Raw genomic sequence first — 21,983 nt, 5'->3', positions numbered from 1 at the left:
ATAGGGAAGAGTTAACATTCCTGTGATGCTTGTTTTGCTGTTTCTGCCCTGTTCAGAAGATTTTGCCCCACTTTCTGTTAATTGAATTTTGAAAAATTGCGCTTGTTGTGGAAACTGAAAAAGCTTCAGTGGATACTCCTTTCTCCATGATAAATCTTTCAGGAGTAAATTTCCTTTCTGAGGGGTAGATTTTTCTCACTTCCTATTGTCTCAACCCCGTTCTTAACCATGAGTCATTTGTAAGGAGGAGGTTTGTAACTTGGGGACTGCCTGTACTTTCAGAAGGAACAGACATTTGGTAGTACAGATGAGTAGAAGAGATAGGCAATATGTTTAATGTAATTTTATTTCCCTGAGAACAGGTCACCAAGAATAAATAACAGAAGCTGTAAATACATGGTGTCAAACTATTTTCAAAGAATGCCTTAGATTCAAGAGGTGAGGAATGTTGAAGTGTGTGTACTGCATGCGAGCCAATCTACTTGTAACTACAAAATCACCCTTTCTGTTTGTAGATTTTTTAAATGAAACATGGTCTCTTAAATGCAGGACTATAAACAACATTGCAGCTTTACATTTTTGCAAAATGCTCATGGCGGAACTGTTTGAAGTACTTCAGAACATTCATTATCTTGTGTCCTTCCCTTTAGTCTACTAGATTACATACCTAAAAGTGTGATTAGCAGGGCCAATATTTGCATAGCAACCTTGTCCCTGAAGCATCTAGGGAGTTGCTGTGTAAAACCTACAGTTTGTGGAACTTTGGCCTGAAGGTCTTACATTCTTTGGTGTTGGAGTATTGAGGAAAAGAATTTAGATTAAGGAGGCATCCATGATGAAAGGATTTTCTAAGGCCAATATTTCAATGTGATTTGGATATAAAAGAATTCTAAGACTGATTCTGGGGATTCTATCTTTTTTAGTACACAACGTATCTGTTGGCTGGGGTAATTTTTTCAGATATTGATTACTTTTCTTAATTTTTAAAAAATATGTCTAGGCCTATTGTAGTTTGTGGTGGGTAGTGAGAGTGGTATTTCCTTTTCATGTAAGCAAGACCCGGGTTGACGTCAACTCCTCAGTTTTCCTGGAGACTTTAAGACTATAAAACAGACAGAGAGATCATTGTCTGTGATATGTTTCATACAGGTTGACCAATAACTAGCACACAGTTAATTTCTGCCACCATTACAGCGGCATCTGTTGGAACTTTTCTAGGTTATGTGGGGTTTCTTCCTATACCAAACATCTGTAGCACTCAGGACGCCCTTGGAAGTATGCTGTTTCTCCCATGTACCAACCAAATATACTTGTGATCATGGTGACCAAGAAAGCCCTCCCCCAAGGATTTTAAAACTCAGACAAGTCCGTATGACTGTTTCTGAAGAAAATTGTGGTTGACTATGAGACTGAATATTTTCAGCTGGTTACTTACGGAAAAGTATTTGACTATGTGGTAGCCAATTAATTCCAAGGACACTTGAGTGTTTTGATACATTTCATTTGAGTTTCAGGAGATGAACTGATATCAAAGCTCCCTGGTTCATTCCAATGATAACATGCTGAGATGGAAGGGACAATGAAATCTGAATAAGTCTCGTAGACCTCTCAGCAGCTTTCAGTATTACTATATTTTCCACAATATCTTCCTGGATCGACTCCCTTGTTTAGGGATGGCACTGTATTCAAATGGTTACACTCTTTTCTTGATGACTGATTTGGGAACATGGTGTTTGGGCTTCCTACATCAACACTCTGGGGCCCTTCAGTATTCCATCTTGTCAGCCTTGTGTTGAAAATTGAACTAAAATTGATAATGGAGGTCAACCAGGAGTTAGAAGTAGGGCATGAATACCCTGAAGGCACCAGATCTGTCTGATCTTGGAAGTTAAGCAGAGTCAACCCTGGTTAATACTTGCATGGAAAACTGCCAAATAATATCAGATGATTACTATTATTTATATCTTGCATTATCTCTCCTGCAGGAGACTCAAAGTGGCTTAACAAAAAAAATCAGCATACAAATTAAAATATACAAATATACAAATATTAAAACAGATGCTGTAATCTAAAATTTAGAGGAAGGAATACAACACAATCTCTGAGTATTCCTTGCACAAGAAAGCACTGGAATTCATTGTGTCACTGTAAGTTGACAGATGACTTGAAGGCACATACAAAACACATACAGGGGTTAGGGATAAGCTATCGATGTGCAGCTCTCATCTTTGTCATCCCATTTGGGAGAGGCACTGCTGGTTTTAGTTAGTAAGTCTTCTAATTTTTTTAATGATTTGAAAACTATGTAAGATATATTGGAGCATTTATGTCACTGACTTGATGGGTATTCTAGTTTACATATGCCTCCATATGTTTCATTGACTGCCTTTCATGTTCCTGTGTTCAGGAAAGTTGTTTCCATTTCCTGACCTAAATCTTTTGCATGAGCTAGTTGTAGATATATTCTTACTTTCAACCTTGGTAGCCGTGCCTGCCTGCAACTAGTCCAGCCAGGGCACTGTTAGAACAAGGGAGCTAAAAGGGCTTCTGTTCACTAATATGTGACATCCAGCATATATATGGCTCAGCCAAAAGTTCTTGGTGAAACACCACATTAATTTAGAAGTTCTGATTCCTTTCTTGGTCTGACTGTTTTCTTCTTTTTGCTTTTTCTCTTGCAGAAAGAGTAACTTTAATCTACACAGAATGTTAGGCAAGGGGAATGTATAGTGATTTAGAGCTATCAGTTGAGGTTCTCAATAAAAGGTAAGAGTTGAAATAACTCTCTGCCTCTCTTTCTGGAGTGGGTTTTTAGCTGTCATAGCTATTTTTCTTTCTAGATTGCTCCTAGGAGCCATATTTTCCTATTGGTGGTAATAGATATGTTGGAGACTGAAATGCACACCATAAGATTTGATCAGTGAGATGATTGTGAAAAAAGCACCTTGTTATCTGAGTGTATCTCCTAAATCAGTATCAGGGTTTTTTTTAAAAAAAAAACTTGACCAGCACTACAGAGCTGATAAAATTTTGAGACAACTCTGATTTTGTTTAGAATAATATAAAAACAACAACTCCTAAGAGCATATGTATATAGTTCTGTTCTATTGTGGGAGAGGCTGTAAATTCCATAAAAATATATGCACATAAACAGCAGCCCCCTATGGATTCTGTATAGCCATTCATGGCTTGAAAATATACTTATTTAAAGCAAACATTTATTTTGTCATTTTATATAAGACACACTATTTGTATATAATGAGACATAGGCATCCACAGATTTTGGTATCCATGTGGGGTCCTGACGCCAAACCCCAACAGATACCAAGAACCCACCATATACATTTTTATTGTTATTATTCTCTCCTGTTTACCAGCTTATATCAGTGTGGGTATTTGTTCACAGTGTACAGATATGCCTACAAACATATTTATACAGAATTAGCAGTGTTTATATTTCCAGAATGCCTTGTTGTTCTTAGATGGATGGATTGCTTGGTCTGTGAGCGTGAGAATGGAGTGTTTTAATTAATGGTAGACATTTGACTGTTTACATGGTTTTCTTGGCTTATCATAAGCTGTGCCAGCAGTGATCTACAAAAATATTTGTTCTTAGTTCTTAGATAGAAATTCAGCAAAGCTTGCCTGAAGTTGAGTAATTTAATTTGAATCATGTGCTTTAAAGAATGAGAATTCCTCAGCTCAGCTCTAACTATACTTAAATATAAGCAATTGGTCCTTCTGGGACCAGGTACTATTATGCTTCAAATACATAATTCTCTTGTGTCATGGACAGAACCCAGAATATATTCCTGGAATGCATTGTACAAACTGCTAGAATCTTTCCCACTTGAGTCTGTCTCTCTTGCTTTTGTACTATTGACTTAACAAAAGAAAAGTTTTCAGAAGTATTAATTTCTATATGTGAAATAATATAGAACAAGATCTACTTTTTACTTCCAATTTGTTAGAACTTAGAATTTTCTCTTTTTCACTAGAGAGAAGACACCATAAATTAGGATGACTTCCCCACCAAATTCGGAATCTTGTAATAACAATTAACACATTTACAAACTGAAATGTGTCCACCGAAGACCAACCAAGATTATCAAAAGTCTGAAACTCAGCTTTGGGGGGCAGGGGGTGGGGGAATTGGGGAAGTTGGATATGTCTAGTTTGGAAAAGACTGAAAAGTGAAGGGACCTCATGTAGAAGATGGAACCAGCTTGCTTTCTGTATTCTCCCAGATTTTTGTTGTTGTTGAAACATTGTCTTTTTATTGAGTCCATGAGTATGGGAGAAAAATATTTAACTAATGTCCTTAGATTATGTAGTAAAGTGCTAAAATGTTTTTGTGAGAAATCCTATTCAGGAGACTGCCTGTTACCTTGTTTTTGAAAGACTTGCTTGTAATGCTATATCCAAATAACTGCTAGTCTAGTTTATGATTTACTTAAAGCTGTTTTGAGGTGTAATTAAAAATATACATGGAGAAACTGGCTCATATAAAGTATGTTTAGACAACTAGATAATGCAGATACTTTTCACTTAGTGAAAGGGGTGCGACTGCTTTGCATTTGTATTTTTAAAAAGCTATGAGATTCGAACGCATTATTTCTGAAAGCCTTAATGAAATGCTAGCTTTGGTACCTTTGCTATAACATAATCTGAATATTAAAGCATGCCTTCATGTATGTAAAGGAACATGAACTCAATTTATTGTTTGTTGACCTTATCATATATACTTCTTTCTTGTGGCAGCTAAACATATATTTGAAATAACCTTAGGACATAAATTAGAAATGACAGCATAACCTGCTTTAAGAGGGACATGGGATTACCTAGATAAAGCCAATGCCTAGTTAGTAAACCAAATTTATGTAAGGAGGTTCTTGGCCTTCCAAGTTTGAAATAACAAGTCAACTCAGATCACAAGTAGGGATGTACTATAGTTTGGGGTGTTCATTGTAGTAGGAATAAAATGTCTGTTCTTCCCTTAATGTTGCAGTAAATTTCTCGCATGAACTTCCTACTGTTTGTTGGTTAGTTTGGTGTATTATTGTTTTGAAAGGCCACCTGGTCCCATGATTTGTCTCACCACTTACCTTGTTCTGATACTATTTCACTTCAATTGGACCAGGAGATGTTGGAGAGGTGCATTATGAGGCTAGGGAACATTTTATCCTGTAGTATTGTTGAAGCTTAGGAGGTATAAATATCAATAATCCGTATGGGAGACCCTTGATAGCTCCATGTAGGGTATAGAGCAGGCCTGCACAACCTGCAGCCCTTCAACTGCTTTGGCTTCCAATTCCCAGAAACCTTAGCCAGCTTGTCCAATGGCCAGGAATTCTGGGAGTTGGAGGCTAAAACAGCTGGAGGGACGCAGGTTGTGCAAGCCTGATATAGAGTTTAGATTCTGAAGGATACATAGAGAATAGAGGACATTATGACTGTGAGTGACAAAGGTTGCACAATGTCCTGGATGGGACCACACTTATCCATCTGGAGCAAGTGCTGCAGAATGTGATAAGCATGGGCACAAGGCTTGACTTCAGCTGCTAAACAGCTTAATGTGTTAAGCCAGCTGACATACATTAATCAGAGAATGTCATAATGATGTTTGTCTTCACTTACTGATTGATTTTGCATATGTTCCCCTTTCAGGTATCAAGGCAGGCAACAATGAATCTTGTGTGAAGAACGCGTGGACTGCATAGCTCTGTACAGCTTGCTAGATTTTGGATCTCCTTTTCTGACAAGAAGAGTGTGCTTGGTACGTGCAGAAAGAATGACTCTTGGATTTGTACAGCTATCCCCAGTGCTGGGGAGGACTTTACTAGTCCTGATGGTGACTACATCTGTTAAGTGCCATTGGCCTAGTGAAGCCTCAGAAGTTGTACGGGACTGGGAGAACCAGTTAGAGGCCTCCATGCATTCAGTGCTTTCCGACCTCCGAGAGAGTGTGCCAGCTGTGGTGGGAATTCCAGACAGCTCTGCTGTAGTGGGGCGCTCCTTCAGAGTCACCATCCCAACAGACCTAATAGCTTCCAATGGAGAGGTTATCCAGGTGAGAAATTGAGACTAATATTCTTGTGCCGTATCTTGCATTTGGACTGCTTTTCTCTCTCTAATCTTTCATGGTGGCGGCATGTAGAAAAGTCAAGATTTGATGGTCTGCATTCCCCACATTTCAGTGGAGAGGAAAATAATGTAGCACAGTGTATCCATGGGGAATATTTTCCTGAATTTACTGTGGAAACAGAAACCATGGATAATAGTGAACCATACTGAAATGAAATGATTTCTGCTAGAAGTTATCATAGATATCCTCCCTGAGAATTTTCTTGGTCCTCCATGGCTATTCTGAAGGAAGCATAGAATTGCCTGGAAAATTCCTAAGGGTAACATTTTGTCACATTTGGGTAGGGGAAACAACAGTTATTGCTCCCATGGGTTACTTTATTTTTCAAGTTACCTAAAGTGAAATCTTCACTCCCCCCACTTACCCACCCAGACATGCAGCGATCTGGCCTAGGTCCAACAGGCTGAATGTTTCTGATCTTTGCAGATAGGAGTGAGCAGCCATTATGTCCTTCTTATGTCTGGTTTCTTTACTGGCAGGCTAAATAAGCTATCATTCAGCTTTAAAATACCAGCTACCTAACCGAAAGAATACTTGTGTTGTTTCACTCACTTTGAGGGAATGTATGTGAGGAAATGTTTCAATGTCCCAAAAAAATAGTTCTGCTACTGGTTAGCTCACCCCAGTGGATTTTGTACTCTCTGGCAGTTGCCAGCCTAACAGCAATTTTGCCAGTTGTTCTTTGGGCAAAAGGTCAAGTTTGCAGCTGAGTGAATGTGGAATAATTTGCGGGATAGAAATGGTTTTCCAAACCATAAATAATCAGGAAGGGCTTGCTCAACTTGAAATACATTTTCCTTCCTGCTCAACTCCTTTAATGAAAGGACAATTTTCATTTGGTGGAAGGAAACAAGATGCATATGAGCAAATGGTCACACCAGAATATTGGAGATTAGTTATTTGTGACTCTTTCAGTATCAAGGTTTATTAAAATTTTGTAAAGTGCCCATAAAGCGTGGTCCATGAGGTCACAAAGAGTTGGAAGCGACTGAACGAATAAACAACAACAACAAAGTGTCCATTACTGCTAGAACATTTTTGTACAGCATGATTCCCATATCTGTAGGGGAAGACACTAAAGGTAACATATTTTTTTCAAAGACAGTTAAGTGAAATTTTGGGTACCGGTCCTGCAGGTACTGAGGTCATATTGTACTGTGAAAAATCAGAAATGATCATTATTTTAGTTTGTCAGATAAATGTTAAAACTTTTTCGATATGATAAGCAACTGTTTACTAATCCCTCAGTGGTAGCTAGTAAGGGGAGATTTTGTACCCATATCTATTAATTTATACCCATGCAGAAGACCTATTTATACCCATGCCCATCCTTATTATTTTGTAACTTAAAATATGTTAAAATCATAGTCTCTGAAGCTTTATCTTTTGTTCTTACGTAAGTGTTAATTGAGTACCCAGTGTTCAAACTGTTGCTTTGCTAGCAACACTGTCTACATAGCACGTTCATAGAAAGCCAGATGGGTTTTGCTTTACAGTCTGAAGGTCAAGAGAAAGTGATAGGTACTGATAACTACAGTAGTGGGAAGGAATCTGCTTGTAATCTCTTAAGTGGTTCCTAAGCTGTAAAAGAAGTGGCAGTTCTCCTTCCCTTTTAGGCCATTTAGGTTTACTCACTGAGATGTTCTTGGATCTTCAGATGGAGTGAATTGCAGGCAAATAGGAGTAGTGTTAATCCTAGGCAACCTTAAACAGTTTTCAAAGACTAAATGTTGATGTAGGATAAGAATTCACTAATAGGCTTTGCATGTGAGCCTGATTTTTAAGTAACCCTTTTTTCAAGAGAGAAAAGTCACACTCTGCTCTTTGCTGTATACCAGTTAGACCAGTGGTCCTCAAACTAAGGCCCAGGGGCCGGATATGGCCCTCCAAGGTCATTTACCCGGCCCTCACTTAGGGTCAACCTAAGTCTGAAACGGCTTGAAAGCACACAACAACAACAACAACAACAACAATTCTATCTCATTAGCCAAAAGTGGGCCCACACTTCCCATTGAAATACTAGTAAGTTTATATTTGTTTACATTTTTCTTCATTTTAATTATTGTATTGTTTTAAGTGTTGTTTTTTTTGCACTACAAATAAGATATGTGTGCATAGGAATTCATTCATGTTTTTATCAAATTATAATCCGTCCTCCCAACAGTTTGAGGGACTGTGACCCAGCCCTCTGTTTAAAAAGTTTGAGGACCCCTGAGTTAGACCTTTGAAAAATTTTTAATAGTTTACATTGACAATATTTATGGGATTTTAAAAGTCTCCTAACTGAAGTTTAATAACAGTTATCTTCTTGGAATTGACCCCGTGGGACTGGCCCCTGAATATTATTCCGTAATTTGATTAGAAATTATTTATTTATTTATTTACATCATTTATATCCCATCTCAACCCCGAAGGGGATTCAGAGTTGCCTTTAAACTTAGGAACAATTTGATGCCAGAAATAACATATAATAAAATATTTACATTTTGGTCTTTTATTTTTTCTATTTTACAAAGTATGTTTTATAACATTAAAAAACCTTATTCTTAAAAACAGCTTTTATCTTAAAGATTTAAGGCGTAACAGATTGATCACTCTCTTTCACTAATTAAAAAGCCACCCCTCACCAAAGTTTATTCCTTATTTTAAAGTCGTATATCTGGAAGCCATGTCTTGAAACATGTCTTTACTATGTTAGATATTTACTATTAGCTGCTTTGAGCAAATGAATATGCACAATCCTCATACTGATGTGCCATTTTAACCCTTTAGAAAAGATCTCTGGCATGTCCTGAAATCCTCACATTTTTGTCAGTAGAATTTTTGTTAATAAAGAAATGTGAACATTACAATTAAATTAATAATTCCAGCTTTGCAGTCAAGTCTAAAAAAGTGATAATTGTCTAAAACATATCTAACATATCCTTCCCCCTCTCAGTATACCTTTTACGATTTTATATTATATCAATGGCATGAAAAAATAGAAAAAAATCTTCCTTCTATCAACAGAGGTCATTGTGAAAAACCAAAAGTGATCATTATTTTACTTTGTCAGATAAATGTTAAAGCTTTTTCGGTATGATAAGCAACTGCTTCCTTATCATCCCTCAGTGGTAACTATTTGTTTGCATTATTTTGGCATCACACTCACAGAGCTACTTTAAATGGTTTATTTTGTGCATGCATTTTTAAGAACTGCATTAGCCTTTCTGCCAAAAGGATGCTGTGTAAATACTAAAGTGCCAACAATAATCTAGCAAATAATTACTGACCACATCAGAAAGCTGATGAAGAAACACAACCTACAAACAATCTACAGACCCCACCCACCAAGAAAATTCAACAAATGCTACATTTAGCAAAAGGATAAGAGGGATCCTCTAATTTAGTGGTCCCCAAATGTTTTGGCCTTCAATTCCCAGAAATTCTAGCAGCTGGTAAACTGACCACTGCTAACCACTGCAAGAGTCTACTTATACTGTGTAGCTGTGGACAAGTCTTCATAGGGACCACCAAATGTAGTGCCCAGACAAGAATCAAAGAACAAGAAAGGCACTGCAGATTCATTCAACCAGAGAACACAGAGATTCTACACCACTCTTACAACCATCATGTCAGACTACACAGAGAAGCTATTGGAATCCACAAGCACATGGACAATTTTAACAAAAAAGGAGGAAACCATGAAAATGAACAAAATCTGACTACCAGTATTAAAAAAACACCAGAATCAAGACAGTAATTAAAGAACACCACTCAGAAATAGCAATCTCAAATTCAAAAAGAACTCCAAACATCAAACAATCAAGTGCCAGGTAACACCTCTCAAACAAAGGATGCCTCCAGGATACTTTTATGCAGATATTCTCACTGATTGACTTTGCAGCTTCATGGCTACTCAATGCTATTCCAACTCGCTAATTACAAGATTCACACTTGCTTCAACAGGCAAGGGTTCTTTCTCTCAACCTGGACATTCCACAGATATATGTACACTCCACTTGCTTAATTACCAACAGAACCTCTTGAAGATACCCACCACAGATGCAGGTGAAACGTCAGGAGGGAATGCTACTGAAACATGCCCATACAGACTAGAAAACTCACAGCAACCCAATTACATTATCTTTCTCAGGTGTCACACTGCTGATTGAAATCTTGCAGGGATTATTCTGCTGAGTAAAATGGAAGGTGAGGGGATTTAATAAATATTATAGTTTCAAAAACCAGCCTTGTTTCAGCAAAGGCCTCAGTAAATTGTGCAGGGCACAGTTTCAGTGTGAATGAAATGATGGAACAGTCCAAATGTTCTATGAAAGTGAGGAGATATTCACTTGGAGATTGTGGTAACTATAAAATAAACATGTGAATATGCATTTTCATGGGAGCTGGATTCCTATGTTGCATATCTTTTTGACCTTCTGTAGCACAAGGGGTGAAGGTGCTGACCAGATGGCACTGTATCAGTGAATGGCCCAGGGCAAAATTAAATCCCATTTGCTTAGTAGGTTCACTTAGTATGATGACTCTATTTAAATGGTGATTTCTGTGACTGATGGGCCAGTTGACAGTCAATCTGGGAAAAGCTGCTTTGTCTGCTCAAACGGGAAACTCCTTTTTCACAAGTCTGATAACTCTCACCATCTGCTGGAGAGGCTTTTATTTAACAGGTTTATTCTTATCAGATAGTAAGGAGCTTTCATCCTACAAACAGGATCTGAAGAGTTTGTTAGTACAAACCAAACAGGCTCATTATCAGCTGTGTGAATGTGATCACATGTTTGGTACTCCAGTCTGCCTTGATTAACACTGGAGCTGCCCTGCTACAGGAGAGCCATTCTTCTAGAGCATTCAGATGTGACAGAGAATTGCCACTGATGTTGAGTTTTTCTCTTCTGCCCCCCTCTAAAGGAGATTAACGCATGAATTTCTAACTGAACATGCATGAACTCAAGATTAGGGTCAATCTGGTGCAAAGAGCACTTTTTGCAAAAGCTTCGAGCTAATACAGTGGGAGCGGTTGGCAGACTGCCAGCTAACTAATGGCTTTAGAAATGTGCATGTCCAAGTCTGTGGGAACCTGATGCTGCTTGTCACATGCTGTAGTGCTTCGGTAACACCTGGAGGCTCCTGGGATAAAAAAAGGATCTTATCCCAGAAGGCCCTGCTAAAGGACACAAAGAATATTTGATTTAGTCTTTCACTGGCATGCTTATGTATGCCTTCCATTGTCAAACATTTTGGCCTTTTAATAGTTGCTTCCAGACTTGGAAGATATGACTCAGTCTAATTACAAACCAACTTTCTGAGGTTGACAATTCTGCGTTTCAGCCCTGCTGCTCATGAATACCTTCCTCTGGCATAGCATTTTGAAGGCTGAGAAGGTAACCAGTGAGTAATACTATACATTTGTGCATGAACTGAATGAAGGTCACTAGCTAAAGTTTTAGTCCTATTGCCAATTCAGACATCAAGGTATCTGCTGACTATAGGAAATAGTGATGATAAGTGGGGAGTCTTAAAAACATCAATAAGCACCTAGCATCTGGTGCACATTTTTCTCTTTGACCTTTCACTTATGAAAAGGTCATGTGTAGAGATGTGCTATCTTTCAGAGTTTGACTCCCTAGTCTGGGCTCTCATTATCAAATGGAGGCAGGGTTTAGACAACAGGTTTCAGTCCCTGACCCATAATACACAGCGAGAATAGACCAAATCAGTTGTTTTCAACGTGGCAGCATTTCCTGATGAAAGGAGTGTTTCATTTGGACAGTTAATGTTTTTCAGTAACTGCCCATTGAAATTATTGGCATGCCCTCTTGTCCTGCAAGAGAGAAAATCTTTGTCCTCTGAATAGTTTCTTTGTAGTAAATATGGGCACATCTGCGAATGAAGACATGACAGTGGGAGTGGTAAAATGGTACTGGCTGGAACATCTGTTCAGGCCTTTGCTGGATTATGAACAATGCCCTCTTATAGAGAAGCTGTTTATAATGGTTACCAAAGACAGTGTCTCTGCAAATATGGATCATTTCCACATGGGTCTGGTATGGGTTTTGGTATGCATGGTGGAGATATTTTTTAAGTGTTCATTATTCAGGGTTTCCATTCTCTTTAAGCACTAAGGCTTAATCACACTAGAGCTTAGTTTTGTGAGGACCTCTCTGGCTAATCATTTTAAAGGCCCCATCCCCTAAATTACAAGCCCCAAAATTCTGCAGAGGCAGCTACAGGATTTAATGTGTACCAATGTGTACCAATGATGGGATGCATACTCTTTGCCTACTCTTTAAGCTCTGATGCAGTCAATATATTGACTTTTGTTGATTTGAAACTATAAACCTGCTTCTTAAATTTAGCATTTGGGATGAGCAAAATACTATTTTTGACTGTAAATAGTCAGGCGCCTTCAGGCTTCAATTGTAACACAACTAGTGGTATGTGCTATAGAATATGCTGTGTGTGAGCATTATAGCTCCCTCTAGTGGCTACTACATCTGACTCAAATGACTTACTGGTAGTCTTGGGTGGTCCCAGAAGATACACCAGAGAACAAAACATCACCAGCTTCAGTACATATCAAAATATTTTTCTCAAAATCAGTGTGTAGTTTTATGTTCCTTTCATACTTTTTTCCAGGGTAACAATCTGCCCTGCATCTTTTCCCCTTAGATTTTTAACCTTTGAATTCGGCTCTGTTGGAATCTACAATCAGTAGTAAAATCCAGCAGTGACTAATGGGTCCCAGATCGCTCTCGGGTGTATTGACTTAGGTCTTTTTTGGATAGATGCAAGGGAATTCTCATACAAAGTATATTGAATTGCTGCAAAATGTGGTGATTGATACTTAGATTTATTTAAAAGGAGAATAGATGATAGATCAATATTAGAGATGCCATGTTACCAATTGATTCAGCTTGCCCATTTTTGATTGCCAAATATAAGAGTAGTGGTATTCAAGTCAGTATTCAAGAAGGGGTGTTAGAATCCAGCGAAGTAATTTTATACTCCCAAATCAAAAGAGCGTCTAAATTTGAGATTTTTCAGTCCTGTCAAAAGTTCAGCCAAGTGTTGCCAGTTTTAACCTAGGTTTAAGTATAAGGTGAAAATGTCTCCAGATAATCAGAGTACCTTCTTTGTTTGGAGGAAACATAACATTGCTGTGTATAAATTTCTTAAGACTAGGAAAAATATTCTTTCATGAGCAAGTTTGGAAAAGTCAGGTCTTTGTCATGAGCTCAATGAATCATTGAAGCTTATAGCTATCTGTTGGAGACCTCCCTGACACCATTTCAGCTAATGCCCAAGCAGCTTGAAGACTCAAACTCAATTCAACATGGTATCAAAAAGCTCCAGCCACATGTTCAAATTAATACCAAGACTTATAGGTAATCCAAAGGACTCTCACTATTGTCTAGATGAACTGATTCCAAAAGATATTTTAACCTATGCTATCTTAGCCAAGGGATCATTCCAAATTGGTACCAAAAATGTGTCATAGGGATTGAGTGACTTTTATCAGATCATTTCTTTGCTGGGCCTAAAGTCTTAAAGATTAAAGTACAGAGATTGTCAGCACATCATCTGAGGAGCCAAGGTGCAGGGAGAACTGGTAAGTAAAAGAAACGCCACCCAATTCTCCTTTGCTATCAGCAGTTTTCTCCACCTCTGTCTCTTAACATTGAAAGTGTAAAGATACAAGAATTTCCAAGAACAGGCAATCCCCAAGTTATGAACAGGATTGGTTCTGTAGGTTTGTTCTTAAGTCAAATTTTTTTGTAAGTCAGAACAGGTACACTTTCAAGTGTAACCCCAGCCAACAATATGTATTTCTTAGTTTTGGATCGCTTTTCGATCTCCAGAACTGATCTTGAACAACATGCAGCCTAGGCTACATCCATCAGTGCTGGATGTAATATGCTCTGCTCCAGTAAGAGGAGTAGGCAGTGGTGAAGCCTATGGCTTCTTCAATTCTGGACAGCATATAGATTTCCCTTGTGATCAAGGGCATGGGCAGTATCCAGGAACTGAAGTTTGTATTGCTTCAGTTTTGAAACATCATTTCTGGGAACTTATTTGCAGAGTGACATATATGAACTCAGGATTACTTTCCTGTCCTTGGAATCCTTATGCATAGGAAGGACATTCTCCTGATTGAAGAATGAGATCTTGTCACAGATGCATAGCTACAGATGCTGCAAACATGATTGGGAGAAAAATAGTTGCCATGAAAGTTATTTGTTCTCTTCTCAGTACTGAGCCTACATTCACAATCACTAGACTACTTCAGGTTGTACATTTATCTGTTACACTGATGAATCAGCAGTAAATTGTTATGACAGTGGTTACCATTGTCTCAATGCAGTTTCAGGTGCAAGTTATTCACCCTTCTGCTCTCACAGTCTACTATCCATGCTGTATGAGAGCAGCGTCTAGTTACTTTGGTGTCAGTAATAATAGTAACCTCATCAGTAACATCTTGGAAAAGGGCAGAATTTTAAAGGATTCTTAACTAATAAGAATGGCTGTTACACTAGAATTAGAAATGCAGAAACCAAAAGAAATGCAGAAACCAACAGACCACAGCTCTGTTTTCTATTCCTATGGTATTGTGTTTGGTGGGATACTCATGGTAGCCACCCTCATTTCTCCTTACTATACTGAGGAAGACTAATATTCTTTTAAAATGCAGGGAAACTGTTAGGAGTTTTTTCCCATTCTTCTCTACAAAATTCTGACATAGTAGTTGTGGCTCAGTGGCAGGGTGAACTGAATTCTGCTGTTTCTGACAAAGAAGGAATGGTGTAGGATACACTGCAGATAGATAGATAGATTGATTGATTGATTGATAGACACACACACACATTCCACCTAATCAGAAAGAGTTGGCCTTGTTTTATAGGACTGGAACTAATCATTTTTAGACCCAGAAATTAACACAATTCTTCAGTTTGCTGATAGAAAAGCAAACAGTTTAGCAGAACAATATAGCCCTGTGTTTGCGTTTTCGTCAAGGTTAACACCCAGCATATCATCATTTATCAAAGATTTCATTATGATGAAAAAAGTTTATTTGGTGCCAAAAATCCAATGCCAAGATTTATAATAGAGCCAGGTGACTTGGTACCAAATCATATGCTAAGTCCCAGTACACTGCATTGGATCTTGTCCTAGGGGAAAGGGAGAATATACATTTAAATAAAGTAAACTGTGTAAATGAAAAATGCTTTCACTCCCATTAATCTACTCAGCATTGTATGTTTCAGTCTTACAAATCTTCTCATCCATCTTTTGAAGCAGCAATATTGATTTGCTGATCTTACAATCAGAAAAGATTCTCTCTTTGTCATGAAAGCTTCAAATTGTAATGGTGGCTTTGACTGTCCTTTTTGTCGCACCTTTCTGTCTTTGCTCCTTTTCTTAGTAACAGGTTTCGTCCTTGTTTCCATCATTGGCAAGCCATAACATCAGATACACTCTGCTTGTTCAGCATAACTGTGCAATTGGGCTTCATACTCATCTGTCATTAGGGGTTCTCTGTTGCACCATTTGTATTCCAGACCTTCAAGATAAGACAGTCACCTTGCTGAATAAGGGTGCTGTAAAACCCCTCCATCACTGACATGAACTGAGATGGTTCTACTATATATATGTCTTAGGACCCAGGAAATATAGTTAGGTGTGACCAATGTTAGACCTACCAGATCTCAAGCAATTCAATGTGGAAATTTTTTGTATGACTTCTATTTAAGCTATGCTCCCACTTCTTTCGAAAGGAGGCTGGTTCACTACTACTGACCTTCAAGACATTTGTTTTCATATTGCCTTGCTATTTTAAGTTTCTGAGATTTGCGGTTAAAGACAAACTTTTCCCAAGATTTCATGTCTAACATTTCCACAAACTTACATCTTTTTCCCCCAATGTAAACACTGAATGTTTACATATATCCCTACATAGCCAACTGGTTGACATTGTCCATGCCTGTCCATCCTCCCTACAAAGAAGCATCTGGATCACCCATATCCAACTTGCACCTCTATCTGTGTGCTAATGTGAAGAAGTTTTATCTAACCTTCATCAAGTTACAATTAAACTATCAAATTCCTTGGAGCACATCATGTCTATGTAATCAATCCACAACCATTTTGTTGCACCTGTGAATTTATTTCACTCAGCTGGCTCTTCAACCTGATAGGGCTGGGACCTGAGTAGGTCAGGACACTCAACCTCTTAGAGCAAGGCAGGGGATTTGACCTGAAGTCCTGTCAATGTCGAAAACATCGGTTCTGAATGTGTGTAAGCCTTCAACAAAACCCATATTGGTTTGGGTTCCACAACCTTTCAAATTTTAGCAAATTTAATCTTAAAAAATGTTTTTACAAAATGTTATGCAGTGTAACAATGCACTGTAAGGTTCTCCATTACATATTGTGATATTCTAGCACTGTAGCAATAAGGAATAAAAACATGGCCACATCATGAGAAGAAAGGAAAGCTTAGAGAAGACAATGATGCTGGGGAAAATGGAAGGAAAAAGGAAGAGGGGCCAACCAAGGGCAAGATAGATGGATGGTATCCTTGAAGTGACTGGATTGACCTTGAAGGAGCAGGGGGTGGTGACGACCGACAGGGAGCTGGCGTGGACCGGTCCATGAAGTCACAAAGAGTCGGAAACGACTGAACGAATGAACAACAACAGCACTGTAGCAATAAGGAATAAAAACACACACAAAATAGCTACCTATCAGTTTCAATAAAAGCAGTCAAATAGCACAATGTAAGTCCATTAGTAATTTATATGTTTATTGATTTTAATGATGGATTGTGTTTATTGTATAACTGTGGCATTGAATTTTTGCCAAAATTCGTAAGCCTCTCTGAGTCCCCCTCGGGGTGAGAAGAGCGAGGTAGAAATAAAGTAAATAAATCTTGCAAATTTGAAAAGGATAATTTCCAATTCAACTTAAATTGATTTTATAAGTTTCATAGCTTTCCCTTTGTCAGTAATCCTTTGTGTCAAACTGCACATAAAGAGTCCTCTAGAAACATTTCATAGATATTTCCACCCTAGAGGTTGATGATACTGTTAACAGCTTCTGAGTTATCTTTCTTAAAAACAGTCCACTAGTAATGATAAGACACCAGACTCCTGTTGAAGGAAGTTGCATTCAAAACATAACAGTCATCTGTTAATTGTAATGACAGATGTCTCACTGACTGGACATGGAGTTCCCTTAAGCACTCATATCATCACAAGGAACTGAATTTTCACTTAAATGTTTGAAAGTTATTGGAAGTTGTGGACTGTAGGGGAATTTTGACAAACATTCAATAGCAAACATTCAGTAGCACCATAATCATTGATGTACTGTATCAACAAACAGGATGGCACTTGATTGCGTTCTCCTTTTCACACTGCCTTTTTGGTACTAGGGCTTTGCCACACAGATCCAGCTCAACACAGCCCATCTTCCAGGAGAAGACAGTGTAACCAAAACATACGCAGATACTCCACCTCAGCATCTCAAAGTGTACTTTGTAAGGCATCACATACAAAGGGGCTTGGACATAATACCTGCCTATACAAAGCAAAGATAAAGTGTTATACTTTGAGGAGTAAATACAGGAAATACTGTACTCCTTAAGCAATGCTAACAAATCAGGGGGATAATTGTTGCACCATTTAAATTCAGATCAAAGAAACCAAGTATTTTCTATGCCACTTCCAAGTTTCCACTTATTCTTCTGTCCCACTTGTTTGAAAACACCGGGTTTACCGTGCTGCCCAACACCCCACCTCTAAAATTGAGGATTTACTTCATAAATATTCTCCAGGTCTTGAACTACTGTCCAAAGTTGGCCACAGAAAAACATGGACTCACACTGTCTTCTAACAAGTCCTTGCACATTTAAAAAGACGGGTTTGGGTTGTTTTTGTTTTTGCATTAAGTGAGCACTGCTTAAATATATTGCTTTTTGTTAGTAGTAGTTTTTTTCTTCTCAGCTATTTAGTTGTGATAAATCCAGGGTGTGGCATCTCCGGTCCTTGCTTCAAAGCCAAAATGTTGAAAGACTCAGGATTATAAAGATGGAAGGAGAAAACATGAATTATTCATATTCTCTATATTAAATTTTACAACTTCCCTTCATCCATATTAATATTAGGGCAGTATACAAAAGTAATTAAAACAATTACAACTGCAAATAAGATAAGTCAGAAATGGCTAAAAAATAAAATAGGTGGTGTCACCTAATCTAACAAAGCCTAGGCACACAAAAAGTTTTGATGTGCTGAAATGATATTCATGGCAACCACAACTCTTAAAAGTAAAGCATCCCTATAATATATGAAGGAGGTTGTAGATCAGATTTGGCATAGCTGCAAAGCCTGGGACTTGATCTTCATCTGTGTTCTTCCCAATGTTGTTGAATTTTATTTCCTATCTAGCCAGTCTAGCCAAGAGAAAAACAAAATGGGAGGAATAGTTCTTCAGCATATAGAGTAGACATGGACAAACTTCGGCCCTCCAGGTCTTTTGTATTTCAACTCCCAGAAATCCCAGCCAGATTATAAGCTGTTAGGAATTGTGGGAGCTGAAATCCAAACGCCTGGAGGGCCGAAGTTTGCCCATGCCTAATATAGAGGGTGGAAGGTGTCTTAATCCTACTCCAAGAATTATGCTTGACTCTGTATTTTAAACAATTTACCCAAAGTAAGTAACAGATAATTGAATGGTTCAACTCCATCTAGCTTTAAGAAGATCGAAGATGGGCTGTACAATTAGGAGATCTGTCAATAGATGTTAAGGTGCTTTCAGATTTTTATTGACAATTTTCTTGTGTCCCAAAAAGGCTGTAATGTCATCAATCCAGTTTTTCTTTTGTTTCTACCATTGACTCCTGTATGGAAGACTTTTTCTGTCATGAGTCTCAGAAAAACCATCTTCTTTGAAAACTCTTGGAGATATGCTTGTTTCTAGTTGTACCAAAACAATTAGAAGCAAAAGTTGGCTTTCTCTTAGAATTTGGAGAGCTACTTCCATCCTGCATGAAACAGAAGAGTTCAGAGACTTGCTTGTAATAGTGAGAGGCAACACTGAATATGACTTCTTCTCAAATTGAAATATGGGACTTTAGGGTTCCAAATTCAGCAGCATATTTGCATGCAATAACTGAGAAATGCTTCACTTACTACAGGTAGTATAATATACACACTTGAAATTATTTGTATTATTCCTACTGCAGTATTTATACAGTGGTGTTACTGTGTTTTGGTTCACATAGCACACGTGGCAATTTTTCCTCGGTCCATTTCCATTTTCTGCTCTTGTGACGACAACTATTAGAATCTGACAACAGGCACCTCCCTCAAGCTGTACTGTTTGTTGCACAGTAACATGCAAGAACATGTCTAGAATGAGATACAACTTTGGCAGTACTTGAAGCAAGACTCCTTCCTGTTCTTTTGGATCACATTCACAAATTCCAGCAGCAAGTGAAGCTAATTTTGGAACTGGAAAAAATATATCTGGTAATACTTATTTTGCTAACATTCTGCTTCTTTTCAGGAAAATGAAGTATTCTGATAGTAGATAGGCTAAACTTAAATCCTCTGTTGTAATGTTTGACAGACCCCTTATTTTTAAAAACTCTGTTATGTTGTTGTTCCGCCCATGCCTTATGATCATATGGAGACAGAGCAAGGCACTGTGCGCGGGCCTGCTTTCATGTCACTTGCTGTTCTCACACTGCCAATTCATTGGGGGCTAACATGAAAAATGAGACCAGTTACACGTGTATTGTGAGCTAAGATCGCACAGATGTCCTGTACACTGAGAGAACCCACATATGTCCCAACATACTACCCCTTTACAAGGAAACCCTCAACATAAAACTATGTGGGGGAAGAGTAGAGCCAACAGGGTGTGAGTCAGTTAAAATGCATGTCTCTCCCAATGATTAGGTGGCAGGAAGAAATGCTTTGGCTTCATACACCGAAGAAAGAACTGAATAATTTACTCCTGTTCTGTTGTCTAGAACCAGAAACAAAGCTGGCAACGAGGCAAACTTCTCAGTGAAGGAAGTTGAATAAACATGATTCAAAAGTGGTGTCCACTACTTGTTCTTTTTCTAGGTTTGGAGGGGCATAGAATGGTGGCCTTTGAGCCAAGCTTGATTTTCAGGTGGATAATGTAGAAGGCAATCTTTGAGGTGCTTAGCTTTGATGAGGATGGACTGGCAGGCAGCATAGCTGTTTCCAAACTGTCTGTCATATCATACAAGGGTAAGGGGCTTGTATATTATGGGAAGAGGGCTTCTTTTCAAAGAAGCCCTCTTCCCATAATATATCTTCAAATCAAGTGGGGGAGGGAAAATATCCTTTCTTTTATATCTCTCACCAATTCAGGCCAGTAACTTATACCGTTCTCTTCTGAAATCTGCTGGGACTCCTCTGGGTTTTTCTTTAAATCTTATTCAATGTTTTGTGACACAGTCTTCATACACAACTCTACATTAACTGAGTTTATTTATAGATGTCTTGCACAAAAGCTTGCTGGTAACATTTGTATATTAGTGTCTTAGTTAAATATAACATTGTTTCAGGACAACTCTCATCCTTATGACTTTTTACACCTAGAAAGATTCACTTGTTAACCATATAATAGCAAACTCAACGGTTCTCCACTCACTATCTTGATTATTTCCTTAAATACTCTTACTTAACTTATTATCTGACCTATATTCATGTCCCCTAACTTATCCTCAGCTAACGGCTTTTCTTCTCTCTCTCTAACTGACTTCTTTTCTCTCTCGGAATGTTCAGGTTTTTTTTTTCCAACTGTCATCCTTAACTCCCTCCTTTTTAAAATTCTGGCATCTGCTTATTTAAATATGACCAATCAGATTCCCTTATGTAAATTAGCTCCGCCCCTACTGCTACTACCCCTTTAAGAATCACAGAATGGCTGGTCCCATTCCAACCCTGCAATATAGGCCATGTTCTAACATTAACTTTTACTTTTAAATTCTACCCCATAACCAGTAGTTCGCTACAGGGGCTGCAGAAAAAGCTAAGGTTTTTTATGCAATCGGAAATGGTGTTTGTTAGAGGTAAAGGACAGTCTTGCATGGGTGTCACAGTTCATGAATTAAACAGTATTTCACAGGGAGGAAGATGGCAGATTGGATGACTTAACTAGATTGCAGAAGGAATGAAAGCAGGATGGTGGCTGAAAGGATTAAGAAGCTTGACTCCCTTTTTGTGATTGATTTAAGATGGTTTTCTTGTAGTGTAAACATTGGCAGCTTTCTTTAGCTAATTCCTATATGACTTCTAAATATGTATATAAAGATTTCCAAAAAATCTGTTTCCGTTTTCTTGTTTTGGAAGGCTTGTATCCTTCAAAAATCCTTATTATTGGCTTATGCTCGGAGCTGTATTTTTCAAAGAAATAGTAGGGTGCTTTTAATGAATTCTTAAAGGCAGGAAGTAGAAAGAACTGATGCATGCAATATCTAAGAACCTTACAATCTTGGTGTGAAGAGGCTTGACCCTCCCCTTTGAGCCACTTTCCCTTTTCTGCCCCCTTTCATCTATCTCTGTGCAGCTAAGGCTCATACAGCTTTCTACTCTACAGTGACAATGAAGCGATATGAAAACACAGTGCATCTTTTTATTAATTTGTACGGGCAGTTATCTGTGAAAGTTGAAATGAAGCTTTAACCTTGAAATTGATTTTGAATTTCACTTCCAAGTGAACATAGTACTTCCTTGCTATGTTCCAAAATGTTTCTGATTTTGTATTTGTACCTGAAACAAATCTTGGCCAAATTTAT

General features: G+C 38.1%; 1 protein-coding gene across 2 annotated transcripts in view; it reads left to right on the top strand.

The window, feature by feature from the left end:
- The window catches only part of DAG1 (dystroglycan 1), an 85,662-nt gene that overhangs the window by 44,457 nt on the left and 19,222 nt on the right, over positions 1-21,983 (top strand). For both annotated transcript variants that reach the window (XM_067463641.1, XM_060765708.2), the window contains exon 2: positions 5,668-6,070. In XM_067463641.1, coding sequence (XP_067319742.1) covers positions 5,792-6,070 — 279 coding nt within the window. In that variant the 5' untranslated portion in view covers positions 5,668-5,791. The remainder of the gene's footprint in view (positions 1-5,667; positions 6,071-21,983) is intronic.

Source organism: Anolis sagrei, chromosome 2 (assembly GCF_037176765.1).
Source record: "Anolis sagrei isolate rAnoSag1 chromosome 2, rAnoSag1.mat, whole genome shotgun sequence".
In the NCBI taxonomy this organism is placed as follows: domain Eukaryota; kingdom Metazoa; phylum Chordata; class Lepidosauria; order Squamata; family Dactyloidae; genus Anolis; species Anolis sagrei.
This window is presented reverse-complemented; position numbering and strand designations above follow the sequence as displayed.